General features: G+C 47.2%; 2 protein-coding genes across 2 annotated transcripts; one reads left to right on the top strand and one right to left on the bottom strand.

The window, feature by feature from the left end:
* Positions 1 to 219: 219 nt before the first annotated feature.
* On the bottom strand, positions 220 to 6,915 carry LOC135831001 (L-proline trans-4-hydroxylase-like). Its single transcript, XM_065343240.1, has 9 exons — positions 6,873 to 6,915; positions 6,663 to 6,811; positions 5,514 to 5,609; positions 5,091 to 5,176; positions 4,141 to 4,209; positions 2,617 to 2,723; positions 2,116 to 2,155; positions 1,638 to 1,721; positions 220 to 694 (listed from the first exon to the last, which is right to left on the bottom strand). The coding sequence occupies exons 2-9, from the start codon at positions 6,743 to 6,745 to the stop codon at positions 438 to 440; spliced, it is 822 nt and encodes a 273-aa protein (XP_065199312.1). The 5' UTR covers positions 6,746 to 6,811; positions 6,873 to 6,915; the 3' UTR covers positions 220 to 437.
* Positions 6,916 to 7,777: 862 nt separating this feature from the next.
* LOC135805452 (uncharacterized) lies at positions 7,778 to 19,628 on the top strand. The gene is made up of 10 exons (XM_065319488.1): positions 7,778 to 8,333; positions 8,765 to 9,068; positions 9,568 to 9,895; positions 10,218 to 10,394; positions 10,932 to 11,607; positions 13,366 to 13,635; positions 13,990 to 14,293; positions 15,192 to 15,522; positions 17,659 to 17,835; positions 18,701 to 19,628. The coding sequence occupies exons 1-10, from the start codon at positions 8,122 to 8,124 to the stop codon at positions 19,375 to 19,377; spliced, it is 3,456 nt and encodes a 1,151-aa protein (XP_065175560.1). The 5' UTR covers positions 7,778 to 8,121; the 3' UTR covers positions 19,378 to 19,628.
* Positions 19,629 to 20,633: the final 1,005 nt, after the last annotated feature.

The raw sequence follows: 20,633 nt of genomic DNA, 5'->3' as shown, positions 1-20,633 counted from the left end.
ATCGAACACACATACTGTATATGTGCATGGCATATGCTGTAAATCGGTAACCAACCATTTTCTACCGGATGGCGAGGGATCCGGATAAACAAGGACAGGATAAACGAGGTCTGACTGTATTACCAATTGTGGCCAGGGAGTCATATAAACCCGGGTTTATATGACTCCCCAATTGTAGCACATACTTGACCCCCCCCCGTGAGGAATTACAACTGCATATTCATTGGGGTCTAAGAAAACATGGTGTTATCTCGAGTAAGATGTGACAAGTAAGAGAAAAGCTCAAGGAAGTACCTCACAAAATAAAGGGAAAGAAATTCAGTAGAAGGTGACTACTTCTGAGGCAAGATGTGCTGATTACGACCAGGTATAAAACACTTTGTGTTACTTCAATGTCATTTTTGTCTTTTAGAAAGCTGCAATAGTGGCCAATTAGATCAATCTTCAGTGCGATCTCCACTGTCTTTATCTGTGTTGAAGATCAATGCCTGGTGATCAGAGCTACCCGTGTCCTCTTTCCACTGCATGATAGCATTGCCATCGACCGTCTTCAGCGGTGTGTAGCTGGCATGGTGGTGCTCCCAGAGGGGATCGTTGCGCACAGCGTTGTAAGCTATGATGTACGACCAGCGTGGGTTATCGGAGAGGTTGGCAGCGCTCTTGTGCAGTGTATTACAGTGCAGGAAGAGGACATCTGTACACACACACACACACACACACACACACACACACACACACACACACACACACACACACACCTTTGACCTTTGACGCCCATCGCCGGAGGCGATGATAGCAATGCTACGGCAGAAGCCATAGCAACTTGTGCTGGGATTACACCATTCAACAGCTTGCAAGGCTGAAGAATTGACCGTCACTATTCAGCCTGGTCTACACCATACAGCTATTTGGAGTGACATTTTCTGGCCAGTGAATCCCTTTTTTGGTCTTTTTCATTTTTTTCTTTTTTTTTCCCGCACACACACATCACACCACATACTCCGGCATGCACTGGCTGTTGGTAACCACCCAGGAGAATGAAAGAAAAGTCAGGAAGAGTCTGAGAAAGAGAAGAAAGACGTGTGTGACCATAATCGTCGGGAATCGAACCCGCAATCTATCGATTGGAAATCGCTGCACATACCACTGCACCATATGGGACACACACACACACACACACACACACACACACACACACACACACACACACACACACACACACACACACACACGCATACATGTGCCAGTGGGCAAGCACAGAGCCACAATGCAATCAACAAAAAGATAGATTCGAAGGCCGAGAGCCTGTGCTAGCAGGTGGGGACAATGCCATGTCACTGACTGCCCAGGATATGTCGTTCTCTTCTTCAGCGAAAGTTGTTCGAGAAGGTTTTGAAAGTACATGTAATAAGCTTAGCATGCACCGCGCAGAAACATACGCACACACAACGTGTGACACACAGCCCCGAACCGCGCTCAGTTTAAGTACATTGCCAGAAGTATACAATGTCATGAACATGTACGTGGCTCAACAAAAAGAAACCATAACAACCCCCGCCCCCCCCCCCCCACCTATTCCAATTGACTTCAGCTCTTCCTACTTCGATGCTGAATATACAGTCGTTGTTATCCCTTACCTCCCTGCTCCAGTTCACAGTGAATAAGCTCATGTCGGGACACAGCGGCATCAACGCGCTGCATGTCTGCGCCAACCTGACCACCTGGAGTTTACATGTAACAAAGTAAATCCAAAGCAAAAGGCCACCATTCACGAATCGAGATATCTTTGTTCAACTACACGCACCCATGCACGATTCAGGGTCCCTCCATGCACATGCTTTGTATCGGCCCTACTCTCCTTTGTCTTCTTGTCCAGTGTCACTTCAGTTGTCCTCTTTCCTTGATTATTAGCAGGGCTGTGTTTGCTAGTAAAACAAGTAAAGTGAAATCCAATGCCATGTACAGGTCATGGCATGTTGTGGGAGTAATTTTATAAGTTCTAGGTGACACCTGACAGCTGCACAGATCAGAGTGGTACAATCGTGCATGCTTCCAGCAGCCACTGCACTGCACTGTGCTGCACTGTACTGTACCATAACGTGAGCAATGGCTTACCTGTGACTCCGTGGTTCACTCTACCAACGTGGTGGGAGCCCTGCAGAAACCGTGAGACCGAATGGAGCACGGAAGCATATGTTACATACCATGAAACATTGGAAAGAAGACGCTGCAGTGCTTGCGCTCTTGTATACCTGCTCAACCTCGTACATGTACAAAATAAAGAGAGAGAGAGAGAGAGAGAGAGAGAGAGAGAAAGAGAGAGAGAGAGAGAGAGAGAGCGGCCCGGGGGAGGGGGGGGGGGGGGCAGTGATTCCCGGAAGGAGGAAGAAAGAGAGAAAAAATTGGCCCCACATGCAGTTTCTAGAGCTAGTTACAAAAGATTTTTAGGGAGAACTGTAGTATTTCCTCGACATGCATGAAACCACAAGGCATCCCAGTGAACCACTCGCTGCACTTGGCAATGCAAGGGAAGGTTAGCTAACTAGAACAATTTAAAGAGTGATACAATAATCTGAGCGGCTAGGTGCAACAATCAAGTATGAAAGCTGAACTCACCTTCAGGACCTGCAGACACCCATTGTCTGTTGTGGCCCGGTCAATAGCAATCATAGCACTCAGCATCAGTGGATACAGGCAGCCGTTCTTGTACCAGTATCCATAGTCTACACAAGCCGTTGTACAGAACCCCCACACACAGGCATGAACACACGCATGAACACACACACACACACACACGTGCACGCACGTCCGTTCACGCCCACAGCCCCACCGGACAGGCACACAGAGAGAAGAGTGTGCCTTCCTATAACCTTTAGCAGACATCGTCAACCGTGCATGGTTGTACAGGTGAATGGGGCATGGTGATCAGTCCATCAGCCGGACCTGAGTGAGTTCTGGCAACGTGTCATTGCGGTACATTACGTGAGGTGGAAGCTATAATTATACTCTCCCGTTAGTGAACGTTACTCTGAACGTGCCATAACAAAACAAATACTAAAAGGACCAGTAGTCCGTGGCGGAAATATTGCCACCCACCGCCACTACATGCAGGCGCGTCGGAACGACTTTGGAAGTGGGGCGGCCATGGAAGGGGGGGTCCTCCCCCGGGAAAAAAATTCAAAAATTAAAGCCAATTGCAAGCATTTCCGGGCATTTGGTGCCATTTCAGTGTACGGTAACTACAATGAAAGACTTTTTGATTCTGCAAAAAACCAAGAAGATGCTACGATCGGGGACAAACATTACCCTCCCCCGGGAAAAAAATTCAAAAATTGAAGCCAATTGCAAGCATTCCCAGGCATTTGGTGCCATTTCAGTGTACATGGACTTTTGATTCTGCAACAAACCACGATCGGGGACAAGGATTTGCCACGTTTGCGCTGAGATCATCGCGCTTTGTTGCAGTGTGCTTAAAAAAATAAAAAAAATAAAAACCCGCCGAAAAAGTGGGGCGGCCATGGCCGCCTCGGCCGGTGCGGTTCCAACGCCCTTGTACATGTAGTGGCATGCAGCAGTGATGTTGTCTGACGATTGGCCCAGCTGCCTTGAAACTCTGAGTAGCCAGAAAGCAATTTTCCCGCCATTGTGAGCTTGTGTTGCAGGCTCCTCCTAGTGGGTTGAACACTTTCGCAAGTCAACGGCAATTCTGCTTTGTGCTTTGTACTAGTGCCATGTACATTCTGAATGAGATGCGTCCAGTGTCTAATAATGCCTGCAGTGCGCTGCGATTCTTCTCAACAGAGTACCAGTGTGCGCAAAGGCCGTAATTGAAGATTTAGATCCGCCCATTGCGTTGCGAAGGCTCAAATCTCAGTCCAGCTGAGGCATTGCTACGTTCTAGCATACGAATGTTACAACATCAGTGGAAGCACCCCCACGGCTCAAGAATAGGAGAGTGTACTTGCAGTATCCAAGGTACTTTTTTTTATCCAATCACACTTTAGTATGGATTCGGGACTATGAAGCAATACTGCCGTGCTCCGAACAATATTTTATATTTGGCGAGCATACCTCTTATCAGAACAAGACATACTGGGTGCAACTTCACAGTGTGTCTTTTTAAGACTAAAAACCAATTACCTTGATGCCATTCCCATGCTCCGCCGACTCTCGGTTCTTTCAGCATTATCTTGGAATGATAATGGTAGACTGTCGAGAGCAAAGCACATGAAATGAACACAAAGTACAAAGTACCCATTGGCATACTGCAGGACAAGTGCCGCTGCGGGTACGCCAGGCACGACCATGGCTGTACATATGTAACCAATACCAGTGTTCATGGAATTTCCAGTATATGCGGCAATCGATTATCGGTATGTCTCAAGCACCGTGATAATAAGGGATGCGTGCTTGGAAAAGTGGTAAGAGCATTGGCCTTTCAAAAAGAAAGTTGGGTGTTTGATTCCCAGTTTGAGCAAAAAAGTATTCTCCACCCTGAGTATACCCCTGCATGTCACGGTATTGAGTGACCTGACTTCAGTTGGGGAGGCAAAGGCAACGAGAGGCGGTGAGCATCGCCGGCCTCACTACATGTATGTTGAGCTCATTAAAACAGGAGGTGTCTAACCTCTCCTGCCCCTACGATCAGAATTGGCAAAGTATTACCTTTACTTTTACCAGTAAGCTATCATCGTACATTCCTTATTACTCGTAGAGCCCCCTCCCCATCCCACCAATGATTCATCTTCTCCAGTGAGGACTACTGAATCGGTGCCGCCAGAATGTGCACGTCCGTATTGGTTTAGGAAAACGGAATTGCTGCCATTTACATTGTATAAAACACAAATTGTTCATGAGTCATCTGAGCCGTGCACCCCACCTACAGTGTTGGCCTGTATCCATAGGACCCTATGCCTATGGCACAGTTGTTATCGTATCTTGAAGTCAAAATGACAAATTGCGCTGAGGTCAACCCGTACTCGGAGGCCCCCTCTGGTTTATGTTGTCTAGCTCCCGCACATCCCATGGGTTGTCGGTTCTACTTTGATATAGCCATTGCCCGTTGCTGTTGTTCTTGCAGCCAAACTCACCTGGTTCACCCATCAGCTGCTCGACGGCGGTTACCAGCCTCTTGTTGCGGGAGAACATACCATACAGATCATCAATAGGATGGTTCCTACACATGTAAACGTGGTCAGAAAAGATCATAAGATCAGATAAAAAAAGCGCCGCAAGGAAACGTCGGAAGCAGCTGAACATACCACAATTTCCTTGAAGCCAAACGCTGGCAAGAACATTATCAAAGATGAAGGAGAGCCCCGTGAGAGAATCCTATCTTCTTTCCTCCATAAAGAACACAATTACCACCAGGTAACAGCTCAGCCTGGACAGCAAGTTTCCAGCATAACTTTCAGCATTCCTAGCTAAAATGCTAAGCTGTGCAACAGATTTGTTCCCAAAGCTCCTCTCATAACAAAATGTAGCAGCACATGCTATCTAATCTGTCCACCTACCAAACCGTTAGCTTTGTTGTCCTTCCGTCCTTGTCATCACGGCGAATAGCGCTCTCCTGCAGTACCTTGTCCGAACGAGATTTCTCAAGGAGCCGCCTACAAAACAGGCACATCGAACACACCTTAACTAACGCTTGGAGGGTCAACACTCGATTCCCTGCCATTGTTAGGAGACAGGGTGCAACTGTAAACACTTGCGGCAATAACTGCCGGACTTTTCAGTATGTACATGTATCCATGCAGGCATACGGCTATGTTGTTCCAACCAAGGCTTTTTGTCCGCTCTTTCTTTCGTTGATCTCAAAGGTTGTAAAGCTATGTATCCATGCAGGCATACGGCTATCTTCTTCCAACCAAGTTTTTGGTCCGCTCCTTCTTTCGTTTATCTTGGTGCTACAATGACAATTCTGTTTGACACAACGGGCACACTGCCTGCGCTCCGAGTCAAGCAGCCATTATTGCCGCCTGCAATTGTGACGCCCAGAGGTCACTATTCACATTAAGAGGCGATTTACACGACGGCAGGATTCATCCCGTGCGGCATGCTGCCATGGAGATGCAATCACGTGTACTGTAAAGCCGGAAAGTCTAACGTTTTAACGACCAGTTTTTTTTCGTTATTTGAAGAAACGTTATGGGGAGATGTCTGTGCGTACAGATGGGTACCGGATGGCCGGCCAGGTAGCCATCGTTAAACTTTCTGCACGTCGTCATGCCAAAATTACAAAAACGTTTGGTCGTTAAACTTTCCGGTTTTACAGTACTCAAATTCTGGCGCGAACGTACGAGTTATCCCGGTACAGCCCCGGTACCGTGAGGGGGTGGGGGTGGAAATTCATCCCGTGGCATTCCACGGATTGTTTTGCATGACAGGTACTGTGCGTACATCCTGCCGTGTGAATCGGTTTTCGTTTTTCCCGCATGTACGCAAGCTCTCGGGATCACGTGCTTCACTTCCCGGCGGGATGCAGTGCCGCCGGTCGTGTACATCGCCTCTAAACCGTAACAAGCTACAGTGCTAGTGTTCTAGTGTGGCAGTTCTAGAGCCATACATGTACTTACTGTACATATACATCATGTATTGCATGAACAGACTTCACTCACGCTAGAACTGTAGTGTAGTGAAAATGGCTCGGCTTGAGTACTTACTGACTTTCCTCTCTACTGAAGAACTGGCGCTTTATCAGGTATCCATCAGCGTGGTATTGCTGGACCTCTTCAGCGCTTAGCATCGTCCTGGGCTGAGCTGCTGATGCATATGCTGGTACTCCCCGAATGCCGGCCAGTGAGCAGAAACACTGTCAAGAAATAAGCATGAAGACTAGGGAGTAGGGTGATGACCAGGGAGCACTGCCATACCTGCCAACCGTCTCGATTTGGCCAGGACCGTCCCGGTATCGAGGGTGGTCATGATAGGCACCCCAAAGTGCATTAATTTTAAATTTTGTACCATGCCTCACCGTGCACGCGTGAGCTACGTTTGTGTACATTTTCATACCTACAGTGAGTAGGTATGTCATTGCCCATTGCCCATTGGCCCGATCGACTTGTGCAAAGGTTGGCAGGTATGTATTATGGTATCATTACTAGTCACCAGTGACCAGTGTTGACCATGCAGCTAAGTGGTACAAACACATGCATCAGTAGATCTACTAGAATGCAGTAGCATTACACCGGCAAATACACTATTAATCAAAGTTACAGCGGTAACTAACACCGTTCGGAAGTCGTCGCTGACATCTCACTACAAAACAGTTTCTTTGCATCGATACCGTTCAAGATGAATAAAAGGATCGTGCACAACTTCCTATTTTGTGAACATAATTTTAGTTTAGACAATGTTTGAGATTATAGAGCCTGATTGGTTGCAAAAACACATTCCGAAAAATCTCGAACAGGGTCTTATCAAAGTCTTCGTCCCTTACCGAAATTCTGGAGGGTGCACTGAGCTTAGCGGTCGTCACTGGAATAGGCTTTCGGTGCTTCTACTACACCTCTTGCATGCTCTTCAGTGCCGTGCTGACGCCGAGTGTACTCAGCTTGGTATGATCCTCCAGTGACTCACGTTCAAGGAAGAAGTCTAATCAGCTGCAACTCTGAATTTCTTTCACAGGTATTTGTTTGTCCATACCTGGCTATTGCTAGACACCACACCACTCTTGGCAGCAGTAAAGCGTTGACACTCGATAGTCGCAAGATGCTGACATGTTAGTGAGTGACGGGACAGGAGGTTTCTTGCATGATGCCACGGCGAGCGGTTCGATTGTGCCGGACTGGACTGCTCTGGCGTTTGAATAGAAACGACGTTTTCGTTTGGCAGCTGGATGATGCCATGCCCTCCTCCATCGTCAACGGTTTGAAGTTTTACGTCTTTGGTAGATCTACATTGTGGCCATCGGTCGATTCGTCGCCTGTCCACGTATGCATGTGCACCGCGAAGGAATGAAGTGAACTGAAAGCCACCGTCCGCAGAGCCTTTCCGAGACAACATTTTAATTGGACTGAACTAGTGTCAAGTGTATCCTGCAGCACAGGGAAGTAAAGTCAACGGTTCTAGCGTGTTCGTAGAAGTCACAGTGTTCTGTCTTTTGTGCGGACCATTGCGAGGATGGATACGCGATGTTGGAGTAATGCAGTGGCAGTACTGGTGTTCCTATCCTGCATTGCTGGCATTCTCCGGCAGTCACCCAGCTGGGCTGTACATGCCAGCGATAGTCGTGAATCTGAAACAGCCCCGGCCCAGAGACAATCACAGTCACAGGGATGCAACGGAGACAGCACACCGACCAAGCCCAACTTCATTCTCTTCTATGTGGATGAGTAAGTAATCAGCTCTCCACATGCACAGTCATGCATAACGCAACACACCGTACGTCTACACTCAAATAACGTGCCTGTTGTCCCAGGATCTCTGAGCAGGGTGCTGGAGTGGCTAAGGAATTGAGATAAGAACATCAACTGATGCATTGAGATCATGGCCGATACCAACTAATTACTTACAAATATATAGTGCGTGTCATGTGTGTTTTCAGTCATAATTTCACAGATGTTGGGAATAGGACCATGAAGTGAAGAGCAACTTTTTCGTTTCTTGCTTACCTAACTGGAACGACTAACAAGCATAGATGCCTTCACATGCTGCAGTTGCACTTCAAAGCCTTGTCTTGGTTATCTTGAAGTACAACTTGAAATGGCAGCTAGGATGGCTTGCATCAAAGAAAACCCCTGTGCTGTTGGTTGCTTCACTGCAGCATGGGGTATGGAGACCTGGGCTGTTTCGGAGCACCGACAACGTCTACGCCAAACATTGACAGGATGGCATTGGAAGGTGCTAGATTGACACAGTTCTACACAGCGCATTCGATCTGCACACCGTCCCGCGCTGCACTATTGACTGGACGATTGCCAGTGCGCAGCGGCATGTGCGGCAATACATATGGAAGTGCGAACTCGTCTCAGCCAATGGTGCTGTGGTGTGATGCAGTGAACGGTCTACCTCTGGATGAAATCACTCTGGCCGAGTCACTGAAGACTATGAACTACTCCACGATGATGGTGAGCAGTCCAGCCTAGTATTCAGCAGCATGTATTGTTCAATGATTGGTTTTGTTGTCATTGCGATTACTGAAGTACTAGTATTGAGTAACTTCCACTGTCCATATTGTTTGGAATGGCAAACCGGTTCTACAAACACAGTTCTCTAGCCTAGTACAACCAGAAGTTTCCTGCAAGAATCCTGAGAGCGACATAAGCTGATGCAAGACCGGATGTATATCAAGTGGAACGGTTCACAGTGGATGGTGCTGCGTTTTTAATTCCTCGGTGCATCGGTCTTTCCATGCGTAGCTCCTGTTGCAGTACTGCATGACCATGTTCAACATCCTTAACTAGCCTGGTCATGATGGTGTGGGTATAAACTTTTGCAGAATCCTTCGGTGCTAGGACCAAGTAGTCAGAGCAAGTATAGTCTGGATGAGGGAGGTGCTGTGTTCCATCTTTTTGAATTGAATTATACGGATTGATTGTCCCTTCTCATCGCTGTGTTCCACTGCAGATAGGCAAATGGCATCTTGGCCAGCAAGTGAAGTACCAGCCAACCAGACAAGGTTTCGACCACTATTTTGGACTACCGTACAGTGTGGACATGGGATTTGCCTATGGAAATGACACACAGGAGAGCTCGTTGATTGAGATATGCTATCCTGTGCCGCTGATTCAAGACGAGAAGATCATCGAGCAGCCAGCTAACTACACCACACTGACACAGCGCTATGTGGAGCAAGCTGAGCAGTATATAGCCAATGCAAGCAAGTCCGGCAAGCCATTCTTTCTCTACGTGCCGTTCTCACATGTCCACCTTCCGCAATTTGCTGCCAAGCCAGGTACGTTGTTACTGCTCGTTGCTGCTACTGTACTGAGTTTCGACAAACTTCAAAGTACATAGACTGAGAGTGCTACAGTGAACCCTGTTCTGTTCACTTCCCTACCATATCAAGCAGCATCATAGTAGATTTAACATGCTGTACGTATCACGCAAGTATCTGTGCTTGTCGCATGTTCACGTGACGAACTGTCTCGGGAGAATATAATAAGTATTTGATGTATTTATGGCCTTTACACTGTTTAATAGCACTGATCAGGATTTCAAATTTTAGTGAAAATCTATCTGCATAATTCCATATACATGTATATATGGTGTTGTAGGAGTTAGCAAACGTGGCTATTTCGGCGACAGCGTAATGGAGGTGGATGCTGCTGTGGGACGTGTCCTGGACATGGTTAGAGCCTCTCCTGGCCTCTTGAAGAACACGTTTGTCTTCCTGACGTCTGACAATGGAGCTCAGCCCGCCGAGGGTAGCAAAGTGAACACAGGTGACAATGGTGAGTGCTACTGTGATGGGCATTGCACCACTCAGGCTACAGAGACTGTGGATCACTTGTAAAACCATAATCCCTGGCTTTGCATGCTAACCAATTCAACGAGTAATAATCAACGTCTCAGCAGCAGAATCTTGCTGGAGAGAGTTTGACTGAATGAAGACATGCGAATGCACATCACTGCTTGAATTTGTTTTATCAAAATCCCACCCCAGCATGATTTAATTGCATGTTAGACATCTCCCCAGTTTTCACAGTGGCAACTTCCACAGACAACAATCTAGATGCTTGTGTATGTTAAAAAGCTTGTAAGGTACATCAGCATATCGATATGCCATAATGAGCACCTAAACCGGTAGTGTCAAAAGTCTCTCAAACCTGACAGATCTGTCCACCACCAGCTCAGAATGCAATTCACCAAACAAATACTAGAACTCTCCCTCGACCACCCCCACCCACCCCTCCCTCTCTCCTCCTCCCTCCTTATTTTCACCCATCATCTATCTCTTGGTCTTTCTCTCTTTTCAATGTGCTATGTAGGGTTATTTTCAGGAAGAAAAGGTCAGATCTGGGAAGGTGGTCTGAGAGAGCCAGCCATAGCATGGTGGCCAGGTCGCATTGCTCCAAGACAAGTCATCATGGACGTGGCTGTCACCACAGATGTATTTGCCACATTTGTCGAGCTAGCCGGCGGAGAGATACCTTCAGATCGGGTCATGGACTCCATCTCAATGTTGCCCATGCTTAACATCACGCACACTACTGGAGATCATCCAGCTTGCCAGTTTCATACTCCGAGAGCACAGCAATTCAGAAATGTCTCTTTCTTTTACCAAGGCTGTGAGCTGTGGGCAGTACGCTTGGGACCATGGAAAGCACATTTCTTCACGGATCCCAAACCAATGTTTCCTCTGCCTAACACGGGAGATGTCACGCAGGTAGATAAGACATCCTCTTTCTTGTTGGCCGACCAATACGAAACTCGATCTGTGGGTCGTACTCCGCATAGTCCACCGCTGCTATTTAACCTTGAAAATGACCCATCGGAAGACTACCCACTAGGTGGATATGATGATGTCATCAAGCAAATAGAAGCTGCTGTTACTGATCACAAATCTAAGCTGGTTCCTGGTAAGGCTCAGCTGCCATTTCGTGATCCATCGACCAGACTGTGCTGTAGTCAAACTGTTGCTCCGCCATGTTTCTGCAACACATAGTATCCAGAGAATGGTAACTGTTGTACAATCATCATAATTATTATGTTGGCTTTACATGTATCTATCTCACTGTGTTTCCATCCTTTATGTTTTTAAATAGTTACATGGATTTTTTGGGTTGTGTTCATTCGGCTAGAGAGAAGATTTTTGAAATCAAGGGAACTGAAATAAGTATGCAGTACCTTTTTGTTCCCGATTGGCTATTGGGCAAAAAGCACATGAAATATGGCAGGAGAACAGTGCAGGCCACGGGCCTGCAAGTAAACGAGCGACCCAACTGATACAGAAAATTTTTGTAGACATGCAAGTGGTGTTTACCCAGGGTATTTTTTACCGTGTCTACAATCATGTTTATTGGTACTAGTAGATCTGGTGATGACGAGGTCTTTTCATCTTGCGAAAATCATGCTAGATCGTGACCAGGGAGTCGGTTGACGACTCCCTGGTTAAAGGGGAAGTTAAGGCAAAAATTAAAATTTCATCAGTTGTACTAGTCTTCGGGGTGCTGAGTCGAATGGTCTTGGTCCGAAAAAGCTGAGACGCTCCCGTCCTACTTGAATCCCAATCGAACTCGCGCACTTCCACCGAAACTGGGTGACTGCGCCCTACTAGATGGGGATTTGTATGCAAAATGTCACTAAAAGCGCCGTTTCGTTCTTATAAAAGAACGGATGACCGCGATTGGCCCATATGTTGTAGTCTTTTGGACGCTGAGTCGACTGGTTTTGGTCCGAAAAGGCTGCGATGCAGCGTTCCTCGATTTGTATGCAAAATGTCACTAAAAGCGCCGTTTCGTTCTTATAAAAGAACGGATGACCGCGATTGGCCCATATGTTGTAGTCTTTTGGACGCTGAGTCGACTGGTTTTGGTCCGAAAAGGCTGCGATGCAGCGTTCCTCCTTTATTCCCAATCGAACATGGTTGAACAAGCGGTCACGTGCTCCTGCGTACACCAGTCAGCTGGTCACCGTGCCTGCAGGGTACAACTACTAGCCTGTTTGACCTTTTTTGGGTGCAGTCCTGTCACTCGAGTTGAACTCGAGTTGAACCTTGGTGTGAAAGTTGTCGCCTGCTGGCGTGGTGACCAGGTGATTTGGGCATCCAGGAGCACGTGACCGCTTGTTCAACCATGTTCGATTGGGAATAAAGGAGGAACGCTGCATCGCAGGCTTTTCGGACCAAAACCAGTCGACTCAGCGTCCAAAAGACTACAACATATGGGCCAATCACGGTCACCCGTGCTTTTATAAGAACGAAACGGTGCTTTTAGTGACATTTTGCATACAAATCCCCATCTAGTAGGGCGCAGTCACCCAGTTTCGGTGGAAGTGCGCGAGTTCGATTGGAAGGGAGCGTCTCAGCTTCCTCGGACCACGACCATTCCAGACAGACTGATCTGAATGAGTCCCTGATATCGTGGATACCATCAGGACAGGCCAAGTCAGGCGGAGTCAGTTGATCTGTATTTCTGCCAGGGTGGACATGTGAAAAAATGGCAAGGGGTCAGCAGATGGGTTGGGTATCCCGACAGACCATGCAAACCTGACAGACGTCAGGCAGACAGTAAATCATGGGCCGCGGTACGCGGTGGCGATAGTCCGAAGCACGATCTCAGTATACTAGTACGGAAAGTGTCATTTCGACCACAGTTCGGTAAGTGCAGACCTTGGTGGACCTCGATCCGTTCGTGCAATGAAATACCTGCTCGTGGGGTCGAAGCACGAGTGAGATTAGATTTTGCACTGCATTTGAGACAGTCCGTCAACTGAACATTTGACTGGGTGGTATAATAATAATTTACAGCGGTTCAGGAGGAGTTTGGTGTGGCCCAACGGTCACCGCAGTCTGAATATGATGGACTATTTTAGATTGACAATTTTCAAGGCACTGCTGCTCGGAGCAGCAATGCAGTGCAGTACAACTTCTTGGAGCGCACAGGCTAGTGCGTCGGAAGCGGGCCAGCCACCAGCAAGTAGTGTGATTGCTGCTACAACCAAACCTAACTTCATACTCTTTTATGTGGACGAGTAAGTCGCAAGTCGCTAGGTATGCACCGCCATTGATTGGTACATGTTAGGTTACCATTTTCATGTGCATGGAAAGTGACACTGCGGCAAGCAGAACATCTGCAAGTGCAGTACCCAACAGAGGCAAGGCAAGGGAGCAACAACAGTTTACAAGTCAATTTGCAAATAAATTCTACGAGACAATCCTAAAATGAATTGGAATCATCAAGCACGGTGACCCATGAATCTAGATCGTTGTATGTGAGCAAAAAAGTGTTGTGTGTGTATGTGCACGTGTGTGTCTGTGTGTTTGTGTGCATGTGCGTGTACGTGCATGTGGTTTCTGATGACTGACATGATTGGATCTGTCATCAGCATGGGATATGGAGACCTGGGCTGCTTTGGTGCGCCAACAACTTCCACGCCAAACATTAACCGGATGGCATTGGAAGGCGCTAGATTGACACAGTTCTACACAGCACACTCGATCTGCACACCGTCCCGCGCTGCACTGCTGACTGGACGATTGCCAGTGCGTAGCGGTATGTGTGGCAATACGTACGGCAGTAAGGACTCGTCTCAGCCAATGGTTCTGTGGTGTGATGCGGTGAACGGTCTACCTCTGAATGAAATCACTATAGCTGAGTCACTCAAGACACTCAACTACTCCACGATGATGGTAAGGGCATGTCTTTGTTTTATATTTTATTTCACCGTCTAATGGCAAAAGCCGATACAAAGGAGCGGGTGTTAGCCAACCTTGGCAAGAGAAGGAAAGAAGAAAGAACATAATTATCAGAAGAAAATAACGCATAACAGGTGTGAAATTTATCACTATGGTAACTATGGTGAATAGTGGCAAGACAAGCTAGCAAAACGAGGCGAGAGAGCTTACAACTTGACATGACTTTTAAGTTTTAACAAGGTCTTTGAACTGTCTATTATTCATTTGGATATGGTCTTAATTTCCATGGGCAACTTGAGCCAATACGCATTCACATTGCCAATGTTGCTAGTATCAAGACAGTGACATAGTCTTCCTAACATAAGGGAGGGATAGAATGCATTTACATGTACTCTGTACTCTTGACAACATGCGTAGGCATCACCAAAACAGGTTTTGCTGAGTTCGGCTTGTAGAAGGAGAGTATCTCAAAGTCTTCGGGTCATCGATTTGAGCTCCTTGTTAGACCCAAATGTCGTTAACGGAAAGGTTTATCGCGGGAATAGTGGATAGCTGTTTCATTCTCCTATGTGGGATAGCCTTGAAACAATCAGGCGATCAAAGGTTTAAATCGGGATGCTGACGCCGAGTGTGATAGTCGAGATTGGGCTGGGGCACAACCAGAAATGAACATGTGCACCAAAAACGCATTCGGAGAGTTACTATTGCCGTGGCATTGTTGTGAGCCAAGGCAAACTCCAGTGACATTGCCTGCATGGATCCCCACCCCCCACCCCCCATATATCTAACAAGGAGTAGAACAAATGTAGGTTCTACGACTCCATTCTCTCAGCACACCAACAATGCAATGCTGTACATATACTCCAAACGTATGCTCCATGTTCCACTGCAGATAGGCAAATGGCATCTTGGTCAGCAAGTGAAGTACCAGCCAACCAGACAAGGTTTCGACCACTATTTTGGACTACCGTACAGCGTGGACATGGGATTTGCCTATGGAAATGACACACAGGAGAAGGAGTCTCAGGCAGAGGTCTGCCATCCAGTGCCCATAATTCACGACGAGAAAATCATTGAGCAGCCTGCCAACTACACTACGCTGACACAGCGCTACGTGGAGCACGCCGAGGCATTTATTACGAATGCAAGCTTATCGGGCACGCCCTTCTTTCTCTACTTGCCATTCTCCCATGTTCATGTTCCACAGTTTGCAGCAAACCCAGGTAAGCAGCCATGTGTGAAATTGTCAAACATCCTGTTCATCTTTCTGCCTGTTTCTTTCTTAAAAACAGTGGGTTATAATTCACTTGAGATGGACTCAAGATTTGGTCGATAGGAGCGCCCCCCCCCTCCCTTCCCCGACTCATAATTATACTGGACAACTACCAAAACCAATCGCTCTTATTCTAACACTTCTTCTTTCATTTCTCTCAATACTGTTTTTCAAGAAAAAAATAATAACGTTGATTTTCATGATTTCCCATAATCTTGGGCTTAGTGGAAGGTACTGGTGATATGGAACAGGTGGGCTTAGTGGCAGGTGCTGGTGATGTGGAACAGGTGGGCTTAGTGGCAGGTACTGGTGATGTGGAACAGGTGGGCTTAGTGGAAGGTACTGGTGATGTGGAACAGGTGGGCTTAGTGGAAGGTACTGGTGATGTGGAACAGGTGGGCTTAGTGGAAGGTACTGGTGATGTGGAACAGGTGGGCTTAGTGGAAGGTACTGGTGATGTGGAACAGGTGGGCTTAGTGGAAGGTACTGGTGATATGGAACAGGTGGGCTTAGTGGAAGGTACTGGTGGTATGGAACAGGTGGGCTTAGTGGCAGGTACTGGTGATGTGGAACAGGTGGGCTTAGTGGAAGGTACTGGTGATGTGGAACAGGTGGGCTTAGTGGAAGGTACTGGTGACGTGGAACAGGTGGGCTTAGTGGAAGGTACTGGTGATGTGGAACAGGTGGGCTTAGTGGAAGGTACTGGTGATATGGAACAGGTGGGCTTAGTGGAAGGTACTGGTGATATGGAACAGGTGGGCTTAGTGGAAGGTACTGGTGATATGGAACAGGTGGGCTTAGTGGAAGGTACTGGTGATGTGGAACAGGTGGGCTTAGTGGAAGGTACTGGTGATGTGGAACAGGTGGGCTTAGTGGAAGGTACTGGTGATGTGGAACAGGTGGGCTTAGTGGAAGGTACTGGTGATATGGAACAGGTGGGCTTAGTGGAAGGTACTGGTGATATGGAACAGGTGGGCTTAGTGGAAGGTACTGGTGATGTGGAACAGGTGGGCTTAGTGGAAGGTACTGGTGATGTGGAACAGGTGGGCTTAGTGGAAGGTACTGGTGATATGGAACAGGTGGGCTTAGTGGAAGGTACTGGTGATGTGGAACAGGTGGGCTTAGTGGAAGGTACTGGTGATGTGGAACAGGTGGGCTTAGTGGCAGGTACTGGTGATGTGGAACAGGTGGGCTTAGTGGAAGGTACTGGTGATGTGGAACAGGTGGGCTTAGTGGAAGGTACTGGTGATGTGGAACAGGTGGGCTTAGTGGAAGGTACTGGTGATGTGGAACAGGTGGGCTTAGTGGAAGGTACTGGTGATATGGAACAGGTGGGCTTAGTGGAAGGTACTGGTGGTATGGAACAGGTGGGCTTAGTGGCAGGTACTGGTGATGTGGAACAGGTGGGCTTAGTGGAAGGTACTGGTGATGTGGAACAGGTGGGCTGATACAGGTACAGGGACTACAGGCTGCCATTTTGTACATCCACTTGCTTGCATGAAGACTCGTACTATATGTAGTTTCTGTCACACCAGTTCCGTGGAAGGTTAATAACAAAAGTGTGCGGGAAAGGAAAACACACATTGCACAGTGGACTGCACAAAAACACGTTCAAGTCGTCAGGAATGCGAGTACAACAACTCTACAATTTTTTGTCCTACCACTTTGGAGATTGCTTCTGTCGTAAGCTGTGTGGTGTCTCGTCCACTTACGTCCTATCAGCAAAGCCGGAGAAAATCGAATGAGATACGATCGTTGGAAGCTGCTGATTAGTTTTTTAAACTTTTTTGTGTCTTGTCAAGTGTCTGAAATCTATACAAGAAAGTTAAAGAAACAAACTTGGTGAACTGAAATGCGTCATAAAGGTAAACCTAACACATGCTTCTTTTCCAGCTCTAACCTGCGTCTTTGTCCCAACATACACCGCTGTAAACTTGAAAGGGTTAGCAATGGAGCCTTCTTTACCGGATTGGCGCCGGGCGTACTGCAGCCTTGAAAAGCCAGCTAGAGCAACTGTGGTCTGGTGAAATCGAGACCTTTGAATAAGTGTGTGCTGTGCTCTGTTTTACTACGCCCTGATTCAAAGGAGTCAGCAAGCGTGGCGTATTTGGTGACAGCGTAATGGAGGTGGATGCGGCTGTGGGCGCCGTGCTGGATGTCATTCGCTACACACCCAGCCTGTCTGCTAACACGTTTGCGTTTCTCACATCGGACAACGGTGCAATACCGTCCACTACGAATAAGGCCACCTCCGGAAATAATGGTGAGTAGGACATTGATCACGTTCTAAATGCAGCAACTGTCCATGCCAGCTAGTGGTGTGATTAGTGTGCTTTCCACTTCTTCTACTACATATGCAAGTCTTGATCTGGCGTTGAGACCAACCAGCCCCATTGCATGAATACATGGATTGGGACCATGCATTTGTTATGACATGAGGGAAGTGTCATTGGAAGTGAGACTGACTTCAGAGTCTCTCTACCTTCCTTTCCTGCTCTCCCCCTCTCTCTCTCTCTCTCTCTCTCTCTCTCTCTCTCTCTCTCTCTCTCTCTCTCTCTCTCTCTATTTCTCTCCGACACCCCCTGAAATCCCCAAAACTCTGAGTGGACTTGAAAATGATCCCCCTTATGGGCTCACCTCACCTCAGTAAGTGGGTGAGGACAAGGTGCAGGAGAAGGATTGACGGCATCAGGGTATCCGTCCCGGGATCCAACTGCAGTTACCCCTGCCCCCAGTGAAGACAATACTTGCTACTAGTGTGGGTGGCTAAATCAGAGTGGATCTGATAAAAGCTTCACTAGCACCATTGATTACACAAGAGTTAATCTAGCCAGAAGCAGTTCATGGTTAACAGGTATGTATACTTCAAATAGAAAGTATATGAACCCTGGAAGCAACAAAGGTGGCAGGTACAACAATACACCTTTTAAAAAGCAGCTGAGCCCGTTGGCAACATACCCAACACAATCAGGCGTAAGTGTATCCACCAACCGACTAGCTGGCATGTATATATAGCCCCAAAGAAGAGGGAAACTCCAGCCTATGTAGGTGGTCTGTATATTCAACCACGGCCAGGGAGCGGGATATTTTTCAAGAGGTGTGCATGGTTATCGGTATTGTGTTTTCAGGACTGCTGTCTGGACGCAAGGCGCAGACCTGGGAAGGTGGTCTGAGAGAACCAGCCATAGCATGGTGGCCAGGTCACATTGCTCCAAGACAAGTCATCATGGACATGGCTGTCACTACAGATGTATTTGCCACATTTGTCGAGCTAGCTGGTGGAGAGATACCTTCAGATCGTGTCATGGACTCCATCTCAATGTCGGCCATCCTAAACATCACACACACTGCTGGAATTCATCCACCTGACACCAGTGATAGTCTGGATGCACGAAATGTCAGAAATGTCTCTTTCTTCTACCAAGGCTGTGAGCTGTGGGCAGTACGCCTCGGCCCATGGAAAGCACATTTCTTTACAAATCCCAAACCAAAGTTCCCTCTGCCTGACACGGGAGATAATATGCAAGAAGACGAGACATATTCCTTCTCGTTGGCCGACCAATACGAAACTTTGTCCGTGGGCCGTACTCCGCATAGTCCACCGCTGCTATTTAACCTTGAAAATGACCCATCCGAAGACTACCCACTAGCTGGATATGATGATGTCATCAAGCAAATAGAAGCAGCTGTTACTGATCACAAATCTAAACTGGTTCCTGGCAAAGCTCAACTTCCATTTCGTGATCCTTCAACTAGATTATGCTGTAGCGAAACGGTTACTCCGCCGTGTTTCTGTAACAAATAGTCCCCATCAATGCAAATGTCCATTATTATATATTACTGCAGATTGAGTATTGCTGCATAATAGAATTCCAGTGTTACAGACGTGCAGTCTTTTATAAGAAACTGGAGACTCATATCTCTATGCAAACATGTGAGGTGAAAAGTGGTCACACAGTGTCTCTAATTCATTCTTTGTGGACTGTCCCAATTCTCACGTAGAGGGATATGATAGGTTTCAGATCTGATGAAGAATCACACTTCATCTACAGTAGAGTCACACGCCGAAGAATGTGGAGCCCAAGAACATCCAGCCTGAAATCGGGTAAGAACACCACAGCCTAAAGTTCAGAACAGCGGCGTTGGCTTTCTGGTAGAATTTGGGATACATGTGATCCAGTGCAAATTGCTTCTAAGGAAATGCTTTTTAATGCAGCCAGATTGCCGAAAAATAAGAGCGCCCCAGGGTTAACCCCTAGGAACCAACGCTCTTCGGCGCATGACGCTACTGTGTTAGTCTTCAGCATATTACACTCACTGAGTGGACTAGGACTCCTAGATCCTTCAAGACGGCCTTTATTCTGCACTGGATACACGAAAATAAAGAAAAGAGCGATAATTATCACTATCATTGCCTTGTACCAAGTGTACAGTCATACACCAAGATGAAACCACATCAGCTTTTTTTGTGGAAATCAGCTCTATTGTTGTCATGGCTGGGACGGGTACCATTGAAACTAGGGCTCAAACGGCAACCGGTTACGAAGAATTAACGGTTAACCGATAAAGATAACGGTTGCGCAGTAACTTTTCAGTTAATTTGTCAAGTATCAGGTCGTTGCAAAGTATGCACTTTCGCAGGCTGTCGCACGCGTACGATATTTCTGGGCTGTCAACTCGGTCATATCTGGTCTTTTGGTGTGAGAGTATGTATGAATGAGCATGCAAGAGAATGTACATGTGTGCGTTGTACTGAATAGGGTACATTTTTTGAATGAGTATAGTCAAATATACGGTTAAAAAAGAGTCCGCAGGATTGCCGTGGCTTATAGGTTATAACCGTTAAACCGACCGCTAGCTTAGCAGTTAACCGTTAGGGGTAAAACCGTGACCGTTTGAGCCCTAATTGAAACCCTGTGACTCCACACCGCGTCTTGCTAGTCTCGGATGTGGTCAGACATAAAAACAATTACCGGTAGTTTTACCGTGAAAGCGTAGCACTGATCGGCTATAGCCTAGCCCTAGCTAGGGCAGCCGTGCGAATTTAAATCCAAATGTAGC

Source organism: Sycon ciliatum, chromosome 1 (assembly GCF_964019385.1).
Source record: "Sycon ciliatum chromosome 1, ocSycCili1.1, whole genome shotgun sequence".
NCBI classification, from domain to species: Eukaryota; Metazoa; Porifera; class Calcarea; order Leucosolenida; family Sycettidae; genus Sycon; species Sycon ciliatum.
This window is presented reverse-complemented; position numbering and strand designations above follow the sequence as displayed.

What these genes read in the sequence shown, in the direction of transcription:
- LOC135831001 (XM_065343240.1), bottom strand. Translation starts at nt 6,745, where the DNA reads ATGCTAAGCGCTGAAGAGGTCCAGCAATACCACGCTGATGGATACCTG. An exon ending in ACAACAAAGCTAACGGTTTG is followed by an intron (nt 5,177 to 5,513) that starts GTAGGTGGACAG and finishes TTACATGTGTAG; the next exon opens with GAACCATCCTATTGATGATC. An exon ending in GCAGCTGATGGGTGAACCAG is followed by an intron (nt 4,210 to 5,090) that starts GTGAGTTTGGCT and finishes TGCTCTCGACAG; the next exon opens with TCTACCATTATCATTCCAAG.
- LOC135805452 (XM_065319488.1), top strand. Translation starts at nt 8,122, where the DNA reads ATGGATACGCGATGTTGGAGTAATGCAGTGGCAGTACTGGTGTTCCTA. An exon ending in ATTCTCTTCTATGTGGATGA is followed by an intron (nt 8,334 to 8,764) that starts GTAAGTAATCAG and finishes GCTTCACTGCAG; the next exon opens with CATGGGGTATGGAGACCTGG. An exon ending in GGCCACCTCCGGAAATAATG is followed by an intron (nt 17,836 to 18,700) that starts GTGAGTAGGACA and finishes TTGTGTTTTCAG; the next exon opens with GACTGCTGTCTGGACGCAAG.